Source organism: Henckelia pumila, chromosome 3 (genome assembly GCF_033568475.1).
Source record: "Henckelia pumila isolate YLH828 chromosome 3, ASM3356847v2, whole genome shotgun sequence".
Lineage (NCBI taxonomy): Eukaryota > Viridiplantae > Streptophyta > Magnoliopsida > Lamiales > Gesneriaceae > Henckelia > Henckelia pumila.
In genome coordinates, this window is record NC_133122.1 from 56201532 (window position 1) to 56213720 (window position 12189).

General features: G+C 36.6%; 1 protein-coding gene and 1 pseudogene across 4 annotated transcripts; both read left to right on the forward strand.

Annotated features, from left to right (window-relative positions):
* Positions 1-1861: 1861 nt before the first annotated feature.
* On the forward strand, positions 1862-3998 carry LOC140890897 (zinc finger A20 and AN1 domain-containing stress-associated protein 8-like). Of its 4 annotated transcripts, none has more exons than XM_073299050.1 (2): positions 1862-2112; positions 3148-3998. In XM_073299050.1, exon 2 carries the CDS (start codon positions 3162-3164, stop codon positions 3678-3680), a length of 519 nt encoding a protein of 172 aa, XP_073155151.1. In that variant the 5' UTR covers positions 1862-2112; positions 3148-3161; the 3' UTR covers positions 3681-3998. The 4 variants fall into 4 exon arrangements, with proteins under 4 accessions (XP_073155151.1, XP_073155150.1, XP_073155148.1 ...); XM_073299049.1 differs by having other exon boundaries at positions 1863-2112; positions 3151-3998; XM_073299047.1 differs by lacking the exon at positions 1862-2112 and adding an exon at positions 2122-2272 and having other exon boundaries at positions 3151-3998.
* Positions 3999-4330: 332 nt separating this feature from the next.
* On the forward strand, positions 4331-6897 carry LOC140892727 (protein DECREASED SIZE EXCLUSION LIMIT 1-like; annotated as a pseudogene).
* Positions 6898-12189: the final 5292 nt, after the last annotated feature.

Sequence of the window (12189 nt, forward strand, 5' to 3'; positions counted from 1 at the left end):
CTTTCTCCAAAAGTTCAAATGTCATTCGCTTTTGAAAAATCAAACAAAGATCATTACTAAATTTATGAAGTATTACCCAAATTTTGTTATAATTATGACTATATATATCTACCTTTTTTTTTTTGAGAGTGACTATGTCTACTTATTAGTATTTGTTATTAATTAATACCAGTGAATTAATATTATAATTTATTATTGAATGTAAACCGATATCTAGAGAAAGCCCGAACCAGGTACGGACCGTCCGGAATTTCATGGGCCAGTTTATTGGGCGGCCTAATGCTTTTTATTTTGGTCCAGTCCGGTTATCGGGTCCTGATTAATAATATCATTATATATTAAAATAAATATAATTATGACGAGATTATTTAAGTAGGTTATGTTTAAGAGAGAAATAAATAAATGTGGTGAGATTTTTAAAATAAATTTATCATTGTAAAAATTGAAAATATATATCATTTAGGAACTCTAGCTACCTTTGGTGGTTTATACGTCATTATCCTAAATTTCCTTGTCTTGACCGCAACACACACTACACAAATAAAATATATTTATTTATTTAATTCAATTTAAAAATATGTGGTATGGTGGTGGATTGCAAGGAAAGGGAAGGTGCTAGGAGTAGGAGGGCAAAGAATTTATGGAGTTGTTAATTTTATATTTTAATTATTTAATATATTTAACAACCTATTGATTCCATTTGCGGAGATGTGCAAGTATAATAATAGCAGATAAAAATTCACCTGCTTACCTTTTATAACATTTATTATTTATGAGGTTTAGCACGAAACTGAAGGTGGCATATATATGGTATTTCAGCAAACGAAAGCTAGCTAGGATAGTAGGATCATACGGCCGGTTGAGTAGATGCTGCCCGTAGGATAGTGGTCTGTGGATGACGTGGCGGCCCATGATTGGTTAAAATTAGTAGGTCCTATGTAAGACCCACTAATTTTGACCAATCATGAGATTACACATCACCCACAGGGTAGAGCCATGCGTGCGGCATGTACTAAACCCATACGGCCACTCTTTTATAAATAAATGTAATAAATGTAAATCTTTAAAATTTGGTTAATCTCAAACAAGTAATCTAAGATAATGCTAAAAAACATATACTCGATAATGTAATTTTAGAGCCTAACGAATCCGGAATCTCCAATACAAGTATACAACTATTCTAATGTCTAGCCATACACAAGATACATGGCGCAAAACCATATATATGTAACACAATATAACAAAATTAGGTATTGTTCGTAACAGTTTTTAGGAAGCATTTTTTTTTTTTTTGTCACGTCAATTCAATAATAACATACAGGTTCAAGGGGTTTTCTGGTTGATAGGGTATGTGAGCACTCCACCAAAGGTCATAAGTTCGATTTCTCCTGAAATCTTACCAATAGTCCAACATCTTTTAGGCTAGTCTGTCGCACATGACTTATCTGGTGCGATTTATTTGACTAACGCAATTTGCAGGCTATCAGTGCGCTAGCCACAGCGAGTTCTCACGTCTTAAATAATAATGATGATGATGATAATGGTAATAATAATGATAAATAATAATGATAAATAATGGTAATAATAATGATAAAATGAGTCGCGCTAGCAAACAAATAAATTTTAATTAAAAATAACTACCTCTCAAAAAAATTATTAAAAATCAGTACCAAAATAGTGAAAAAGAAATATATAATGTTTCTGATCCACAAAAATTAATTAAAATTTAGAGACCTGATGAACAGAGTGGACAAACACAGCAAGCATCAACGCTCATTAATAAAATTTTTATTATATAAAATTTTAAAAACCAACCCCATAGCTTTATTTCTGTTTTTCCTCTACAAACAAGAATCATCCACCACCACTTCACCTAATCAAGAAACATTAATGTTCGTTGGAGAATAATTGTTGCCAAGGAAAAGTCCAAGCAATACTCTTCTTCCTTCCCCCAATCTCTTTCATCTTTTGACAATTTGGGAAAATTCTATCACACATATTAATTTCGTTAATTTTTTCGCCCATAATAAATTTCATTCAACAAATTCGTACGTCCAAGCTTTGCCAAAAACAAGAAAAAGCTCTCTCTTTTCCTGTCTCTTGCATTCCACGGTCAGTTTTTTTCTTCTGATTCTTTTTCTTTTAATGTTTTCGTTGTGCTATTATGTGTGTTTTTGTAGCATCGTGGATGGATCTGTCGATTATGGTTTATTTTGCTTTTGGGTTTTCCCCCTCAACCCATATGTTTGTATGTGGGTGTTGCCTGAGAAAGGTTTGGGTGTTTAATTTAATTTAATTTTTTTCTTTGAATTATGGTATGCCTAATTACGCTGCTTCTTTTGCGTTCGCGGTTCATCATTTTTATGCAATTTAATTAAGATCACCTTTATCATATTGTTGTTGATTTTAAAAGAACAAGAAAAAGCAAGAAAAAGAAAAGAAAAACCTTGGCGTCTTCAGCTGTTTTAGCTGTTTGTGGTTCGTTTTAAAGACTTTTGTGCACTGGGATTTGTTACTTTCGAGGAGATTAGGCCAATATTGTGTGTTTTGAACATGTTTTGGGTAAAGATTGAATCTTTCATTTACCTCTGAAATGGTGCCTTTTAATCTATTATTCTATCTTAGAAATGGTTCCGTTTGATTCTCTATCCGGCTTGGAATGGTGATTTGATTAAATGATAAGTCTTGGGGAGCTTACGGTTAGATATATCATTAAATGTTAAATTTCAGCAGTACTTGTATAAATTATTTTGTGTTTATTTATCAAAACAAAAGTTCCAAAGGGGCTAAAGAATATCAGAGACATGAAATTGCCTTTATTTGACCAACGAGGCTTATAATGACTTGTTTGAACTTTATAAAAGACTCACTGTTCGGTTTTGACACTCGAACTACAGTTCAGACCAATGAACTGCTCTAAATATTGTTTCTAAATCCATCATTACATACTAATGCTCGCTTATGCTGATCGTTTGGGCTGGTGTGAAAACTTTAGCAGAATATTTTTCGACAAATGTACATGTATTGTCCATGTCGACAGATGCAGAAAAGAGAAAACGTTCTTGTTGGATCACTCTTTCCTCGTCTCTTTGTGTAAAGGTGCTTATGTATTATGATATCAGTAACATTTTTGTTATTTCCATGCAGCAGATATTACCAAGATGGAGCATGATGAAATGGGATTCCAGACTGCTCCAGAGGGCCCAATTCTATGTGTTAACAACTGTGGTTTCTTCGGGAGTTCAGGGAACATGAACATGTGCTCCAAGTGTTACAAGGATCTGATATCAAAACAAGAACATGCTCAACTTGCGGCATCATCATTAGAAAACATCGTCAAAGGATCATCCAGTGGCAATGACGATGAATCTTCACTTGTAGACTCTGCATCTGTTGAAATTGATTTGGTAGAAGGAGAGGCAAAACCTGCTCCATTGTTTAACACTCTGAATTCTGCTGCGTCTGTCAACTCCAAGTCAAAGGAGGGTCCTAACCGATGCAGCACTTGCAAGAAACGGATTGGCCTAACTGGATTTAGCTGCCGTTGTGGTAATATTTTCTGCGGGACTCATCGGTATTCTGACAAACACGAGTGCCCCTTCGATTACCGCAGTGCAGGGCAGGATGCTATCGCCAAGGCCAACCCGGTCATCAAGGCAGAGAAGCTGGATAAAATCTAGAAGTTTCTTCTGATCTTTCCAAAGGAGCAAGTCTCAGTCGTATCAGATCCCAATTAGTCACACCCTTGAAGAATCAAGAATCGTGTTTGTGGGCTACACTGATACTTTGTCTGGTTTTATTATACGTGTCATTCTATTTAATAACCAACGTACGCTTCTCTGGGGTCAGTTTCCTTGTATATTATGTTCATTTGTCTCTAATGCAGTGTTAGATATCCCCACTTTGCTGCATTCCCTTCAACCACCGTTACAATTACAATTACAAAAGTAAAATATATTGTTTTTCGACATGAAAGAAATCATACTGCACCTTTGTCCCTTGTTGGCTTGTTTTTATTTATTTTTCAAAAAAAATTATATAAAATTTAAGAAATTTGTTGTTCAGTAATTTTTTTAGTAAAGGAACATAAATATTATGTTACAATTTTTAATGAAATTAAGCCCACGGAAGAGAGTCCTGAGTTCAAATTAATGAAGCCCACTAAAGAAAAAGTTTATAATCTTTAATGAAATTAAGCCCACAAAATAAAAGATCTTACAATCTTTAATGAAATGAAGCCCAAAATAGAAAAGATCTTTAAGCCCACAAAAGAAAGAAAAGATGTTACAAGAGATGAGTCCACTCGGTCATGCAGCTCTTCTCGCCGCCGTCTACCCACTCATCGCATCTCACGTCGCGGCGGTTGCCCTTCTCTCAAAATTAAATCTTTTTGGTAGAATAAATCAGCGGCTGATGATAGAGAATGAGGATGGTGTTGAAATGGATGGATAGGACAACGAGGCAGAGCAAAGAAGGTAAAACAACTACAAACGATGGAAAAATCGGATGATATTTTCTGCTTAAAGGCTTTAATAGCTTTTTAATCACCAATAGCTCTCTCTTGGAAATAAGTAAAACGAAATGTGGTGTGATCTATTTGCCGATTTTTTTTAATGAGTTTAATTGCTATTACGTGGTACAAAATTGACTCTTGAAAAGAAATGATGCAGCTGTGAGACTGATTTCATACCATTTAGGTTTAGAAGTTAAGATTTCTGTTGAATTTAAAATGGTATGAATTGGTGACAGGTCTCTGTCAGGATAACAAATTTCTTTTTTAATCCAGGGTAACGGAAATTTTAATATATAAAAGAGTGAATTTTGCATGTTGGAGCAGATTAGTTTTTTCTGATCCTCATAAGTCATGGCAGCTATAACCAAGTTTTGGGAAAATTATGTATATGGAGACTGAAATAGATATAAGCATGTACCAAGTATATTTAGTTAAGTGTTAGGTACTATGTGACAGTTCATGCTGCATTCTTTGGGTGATAGTTACCCGTTTCAATAATTCAATGTATGATGATGTACGTGCAATGAATATTTAGTCAATGCATTTTATTTGTTATATCATATGATATTTGAGCAGCAAATGTATGGATGGATTTGAATTTCTTCCTTTATTTGTAATGAAATAAGTTGTTCATCTGTGAGTTTTGAGTTCAGATTTGCAAATTCAAAAAGTTGTTGCTGTTTCAGATTTTGTGGAACTTGACATTGACTTGTTGACAATTTCTCTCCTCATTCTTTAACTTTGAATACAACACATTTCAACTTAAATATTTACTCATCTAGATAATTAAAAACAAAGTTTTTCATATTAAAATTTCTAAACAATAGATATATGTATTTACTTAGTTTGATAATTTATTTCATTATTTTTTTTATACAACTTTAAAGTTTAAGTCTTGTTTATATTATTTAATTTAAATTTTATTTCCTTTTGGCAGGAAGTAAGCAGCAAAGAAATTGCATTTTGGTGCTGTCAGAGTTGAAAGATGCCACTAAGTTGAGGTGCCTTTGGTTGTGTAAAAACATTATTTAACCCGTTGAAGCGAAAGTGTTTGATATATTGCTGAACTGAAACAACTGTGAATAAAGAATGAGCAAGCGTCCTCCCCCTGATCCGGTGGCTGTTCTCAGAGGCCATCGTGCTTCAGTCACCGATGTTTCGTTTCATCTCTCCAAAAATATCTTATTCACAGGTGCTGCAGATGGTGAATTGCGCATATGGGATACTGTCCAACATCGAACTGTTTCTTCTTCATGGGTGCACGGTGCAGCTCATGGGATTATGACTGTAGTTTCTGTTGGAGAGAACAGGGTTATTAGTCAGGGACGTGATGGAACGGTCAAGTGTTGGGATATTGGAGAAGGAGGCTTGTCCAGAATCCCGGTGTCTACATTCAATACCAGTTCTCATCACTTTTGCAAGCTTTCGGTTTTGCAAAACCCCAGTGCTAAGATCAATGGACTCGTCGAGTATAGCCCGGAAAGCGAGGTTGCGGCTAGTGAAATGGGAAACTTGACATTGATTGAAGGTGACAAGGAAGTAGTAGGAGTTAGGTATGCTGCTGTAGCTGGGGAAGATTCATCTGTGTTTGAGATATGGGATGTCGATGCAGCTACAAACCTTGTCAAGCTATCTCATTCCTCCACAGGATCAAATTATTCTACAAAGGGTAGAGGAATGTGTATGGCTGTTCGAACATTTTTTACCTTCTGAATCCCAAGGATACATAAATGTTATATCTGGCTATGAAGACGGTTCCATGGTTTGGTGGGATGTAAGGAATCCATCCTATCCAGTGTCGTGTATAAAATTTCATTCAGAACCAGTTCTAAGCTTGTGTGTCGACTATTCATGTGGAGGGGGGATCTCTACATCTGCCGACGAAAAAATAGTGATGTTTAAATTGGATCCTTCAATGGGATCATGTTTAGCCAAGAAATAAATTATTTTGGAGAGGCCTGGAATAACCGGATCCTCAATCCGGCCAGATGATAAAATATTAGCGACTGCTGGCTGGGATCACCGTGTGAGGATATATGACTATCGCAAAGGAAATGCTTTGGCCATATTGAAATATCATGATGCCACATGCAATGCCGTTTCATTCTCGTCTAATAGGCAATAGCAAACTACCGGCTTCATCTTCAGAAGATACAAGTATTTCGCTTTGGGAACTTTATCCTCCTAAAACTGACGCCAACTAGTGAAGTATGTCGTGTGCTCATTCATGAGCAGAAAGGGGAAGAATGTCAAGCATTCATTTACAAGAACTAAAAATGTTGTTGCTGATTATTGTTGATATGATTTCGATTAATGTTTTGATTTTTGAACTTTTTACTGTATAGTTGCTAGAATTTAAAATATTTAACAGAATCGGATTTGTAAAGAAGAAAAGAATGTCTATCTTGTAGCATACTTATCTTCTAGGCTACGAATAACCGATCCATTTTATTTTTATTCCCTCACTAATTATTCATTTACTTTGCTAACATATGTGGCAAAAAAATATCAAACCTGAAACACTCTTCAACCGCATTATACAATTTACAAATAATTAAATACATTCATTACCACTACAAAAAAAATCCGGACTTTGCCACGGTTTATTTTAAACCGTGACAAGTTTCAACGGTTAATGAAAACCGTGGTATTTTGCCCCGGTTACATAAACCGTGGCAATAGATTTTCCACGGTTAAATTCAACCGTCGCAATTTGCCACGATTACAAACCGTGGAAAAGGTATTGCTACGGCTTCGCAGTAATCCGTTGCACTTTCCCACGGTTTATACAAACCGTGGCAATAATTTTACCACGGTTTTCGTTTAATCGTGGCAAATTGCATTCCATTCGTTAAATAAAATAGCATTATATTTGTCACGGTTTAAATCAACGGTGGCAATATTGCCACGGTTAATAAACCGTGAAAATATTGCCATGGTTTTATGCAATCGTGGCAAAATTAATGAATTCATTTAATATAAAATTATATTTTTCCACGGTTTCTTAAACCGTGAAAATATTGCCACGGATATTAAAAAACCGTGGCAAAATTAATGAATTCATTTAATATAAAATTATATTTTGCCACGGTTGTTATAAAACCGTGGCAAAAAATTATATTTTCTCTCTCCTCGACCACTCCTCTTTCTTCTTCCTCCCTCCATTTCAAATCGGCCAAAACCCAAGGTGCCGCTGAAAGGGCCCGTGTCCTGATTTATATTTAATGAGCAAAAAACCATGATTAATTAATGTAAACAGCAAAAACGAGTTAAAAATTTGCGTTTTGGGCCTACAAAAAATTCGGCATGACCTATTCGTAAATAGGACATCCCAAAAACCTGTACAACACAATCAGCAATATATACTCGAAAATAGAGACACAACACCAATTTACACACCTATAGCCGCACTGGCCAGGACTAAACACATGCACAGCCGGCAAGGATCGATCACACAAATAACAATCCAAAACAAAGTCCAAAACTATCGATACAGATACACAGGGCATCACCCCGCCAAATATAAAACTCGCTAAACTGATATATACATATATCTGGGAACTTGACTCCACGCTCGTCTCACTGGGTACCACTAGATGACGCTCCACCAGATACGTCACATCCCCCTGGATAACCTGCTATGGAATCACAAACAACCACAACATAAAAAGAAAACAGGGGTCAGACTCCAGTAGGACGAACTAAAAAAATTACGACAAATATAACTGACATAAATAAAATCAAGTACAATGCAATGAAATGCAATGCAATGCGTGACAGGTATCAATGGAATAAGGGATACCAAATGGAGTCCAAATAATCGTATCACAATAATCTCAGTGGCCACCCGTGTCAGGAATGCAGCAAACCTCGAATCATCACTGCTAATCCATACACGTAGCATCGGAGGGTGACAGGAGCGACCCGTCCAGCCTCATGCTGTCATCAGGAGTGTCGTACGTAGCATCGGAGGAAGACAGGAGCTACCTGTCCGTGCCTCATGCTATCTCAGGAGTGCACTAAACAATGTCACTCGCTTCATGATAACTCAATACATCTCAAGAGATCAATATCAATAGCAATAAAAGGAGTCAAGGCTCAACGTGCTATGAAAAATTATAAATGAGTGAATGCAATCATATAATCCACATAAGCACATAAAGCACGTTATCACTCATTACAAAATACTTAATATTATTACATGCCATTATAGGCGTCGTAATATAAACAGCTCATACGTACCTTAACCAACACTTAAGTTACCAAAAAAATATCTCAAATATTGTAAGGCCCTGAAATTATTATTTCTCGTGATTAACAGAATTGATTATTAATTATTTTAGAAATTTATTGAGCCGGGATTGAATCGAATTAAATTGGGAGTTTCAGGGACCGAAATGCAAAAGTTGGATTTTATTATTATCTCATGCAAGTTGTTCTCCCCATCACTTCACCATCACTTTACCCTCTCCTCTCCTCCTCCTTTCGTACGTACTGAAGCGAGAAGCCATGGGAGACGCTTCTTCAAGCTTTTCTTTCGTCTGATTCGCTCGATCCGACCGTTAGATTTTTATTCCGAGTTGAGTTTCACGATCACTGCAACGAGGGCTTCGTTCTGACGTAAGTTTTGCTACGATCTTCGAACTTTGATTTTTGTTGGGTTGTTAGAATTTGATAATCTTCGAGTATGTTGTTATTGAGTTAGCTTAGATCGTTTATTCGAATTCGGTTTGGAAAAAGAACGAAGTTTGGATTTTAGGTGTTGGATTTTGGTTGGATTTTGATTGATTTGTTGGTTGAGAAGTTGATATGGATGGTATAGAATGGTTTGATGATGTTGATGATTTTTGGTTTGACCGATTATAGCCGTTATGCCGTCGAAATCGAGTTTTGGTTTATCGGTTGTTTGTTTGGTTCAATTCCGGGTTTTTTTGAGTTGTTGGATTGACACCGAATCCGTATAATCTTCATTTTCAGATTTGGATTGGAGTTTCGGATTTGGATCGAACTTGGGAGTTGATCGAATTGAGAATCGAAGACGGTATATTGATTGAGTTTTCCTTGTTTCAATTTGTTGTGATTCGATTGATTATTTATTTGAGTTCGTTGTTATTTTCAGATTTGAATCCTCGACGGACTTGAAAGGTAAAAGTCGACATTGATACGAATGAGGTAGAATACTCGAGTTCGATTTATTCTCGAGTCCCGAAAATCACATACTGCATGTTAATTGCTTGTGTGAACTTGATTGATAAATTGTTTACACTTGCATTCATATTGAGCCGATTATTCGATTCGTTTTGAAGATATACGTTTTAGGGAGCTATATTGAAGTGGCTTTGGATTTCGAGTTTTTCCAAGTGCCAGAATACTTCTTATAGTTGCTCTGAAGTCTAGGGGTTTGAGTTGTGCGACATCTACCCCAAAAGGGTGTGTAGGTGTGTTGTTGTAATGACTTGACCCCGGGATCCCAACCGAGTACCGATCGATATTTTGATTATCTGACTTGATAATCTCGAGTTTTTAAGTCATGCATACATTCATTCTCATTTTGAATTGTTATTGATTGATACTTTTCGTTATGAGATGTTTATCTGATATTTCATGTCTGTCTCTTTTACTTAGAAATTATATTTCTAACCGGTTTATCCGGCTGTTGTCTTTGTTTGTATGTGTACTTGGCAACAGGAGGATCAGGAGCAGGATCAAGTCGTTTGGGTTAGCTCGGGGTGAGAATGATAGAAGTGAGACACCGTGTGTCATAGGGTTGTGCCTTTTGGACTTGTATTGGTTTGATTAGTCGATCGAATTATGTCGTCGAACTTGTATTGTTAACCTCATTTTGTTGGTGTTTCAAGCTCATGATTTCATGTTTAAGCAATGGTTGGAACCTTGGTTGTTTGAAGTATTGTATTGAGCTTGTGGAGTTAATATTTCTGGTCCAGGTTTCAGCAACCCTAGAGGCACACGCGGGCGCGCCTCATTGTGCAGCAAAAGGGATTTCTGCCCGAGGGCTGTGCGCGGGCGCGCGAGGATCATCGCGCGGGCACGCGTGGCCGGCGGAGTGTCATGCGCGGGCTCGCCTAAGGTTGGCGCGGGCGCGCGTGTTTAAAAAAAAAAAAGAATAAAATTTGATTCGTTTTTTTTCGCGGATCTTCTTGTTCGATTTTGTTGTATTATTCGAGATTAGTGGATTAGAAACGGGGTCTCACAAATATTGATTCCAAGAACCCTAAAAATTCGAAATATTACCCCAATAATTTCTGAAAAATAGTCAATACCTTCAATCGACTCCGATATAATACCTACAACCAATAATAAATCAAATATCAATTATCGGATGTCAATTGAATCGAAATTCCCAAAATTCGAAACCTTAGCTACTGAAAAAAAACCTCAAAGCTTGAAATTAAAGGTCTAAACAACTGACAATTCCCCTAAACTCCGGCAACGATCGGCGGCGAAGAACGACAGCGGCTGTCGAAGTCGGGTTTTTGAGACAGCGACGAAACCTTACGAAATTGGTGTAACGCCCGGAAATTCATTTACGTAAATTCGCATGCATATAGGAAAATTAATTATTTTAAAATTTAGAAAATGAGTTAAATGACTTTATGTGAAATATGTGAATTTATTTGCATGATTTAAATATTATTTTTATCATTTAACCTGCATTTATGCTATTTATGAGATTTTTAGAATTTGCGTTTTTCGATCGCGTAGGCGGGACCGTGGATGAACGAGATATATGAAATTTATTCCAAATATTTTTATGATAATTTTATGAGCCTTAAAATATTATTTTAAGCAATGTTTTTAGAACCGGACCGGACCGGCCGGTTTGACCGGTTCGACTGAGAACCGGTCGGTTCTTCGGTCCGGACCGACTCCAAAAACCGAAAAACCGATCCAACCGGTCAAAACCGGTCAAAACCGATCAAGAACCGGTTGTGTAATGCCCCGATTTTATTATAATTGAGTTTAATCGAGATAATCAGGGTTTTCAGTGATTGATGATTGTTTTGTTATTTAGCAGGGGGTTACTTTGCAAGATTGGAGAAATAAAGGACTGAAATGCAAAATGTGGATTTTATATATATTATCATGCAAGTTGCCTCCTCCCCATCACTTCAACCCATCACTCTCCTTTCTCCCTCCCTCTATCTCTCGATCTCTCTCTCCGGAAGCCATGGGAGACGATTCTTTGAGCTTTTCTTCCGTCTGATTCGCACGATCCGACCGTTAGATTTTAGTTCCGAGTTGAGTTTCACGATCACCGCAACGAGGGCTTCGTTCTGACGTAAGTTTTGCTACGATATTCAAACTTTGATTTTTGTTGGGTCGTCAGAAATTGATAATCTTGGAGTATGTTGTTGTTGAGCTAGCATAGATCGTGTATTCGAAGTCGGTTTGGAAAAAGAACGAAGTTTGGATTTTATATGAATTTTGGAGCCTATTTTCGAAAATGGGGTTGTTGGATTTTGTTGAAGTTTGGTTGATTTTGGATTGTTTTGTTGATTGAGAAGTTGATATGGATGGTTTGATGATGTTGATGATTTTTGGTTTGAACGATTATAGTCGTTATGCCGTCGAAATCGAGTTTTAGATTATTGTTGATTTGTTCGGTTCATTTCCGGGTTTGTTTGAGTTGTTGGATTGAAACCGAATCCGTATAT

Bases quoted from the DNA above. Each gene is read 5' to 3' on its own strand.
- LOC140890897 (XM_073299047.1), top strand. From the start codon at position 2,146: ATGTTTTCGTTGTGCTATTATGTGTGTTTTTGTAGCATCGTGGATGGA. The intron at 2,273-3,150 runs GTTTGGGTGTTT...TCCATGCAGCAG, and splicing joins GTGGGTGTTGCCTGAGAAAG to ATATTACCAAGATGGAGCAT.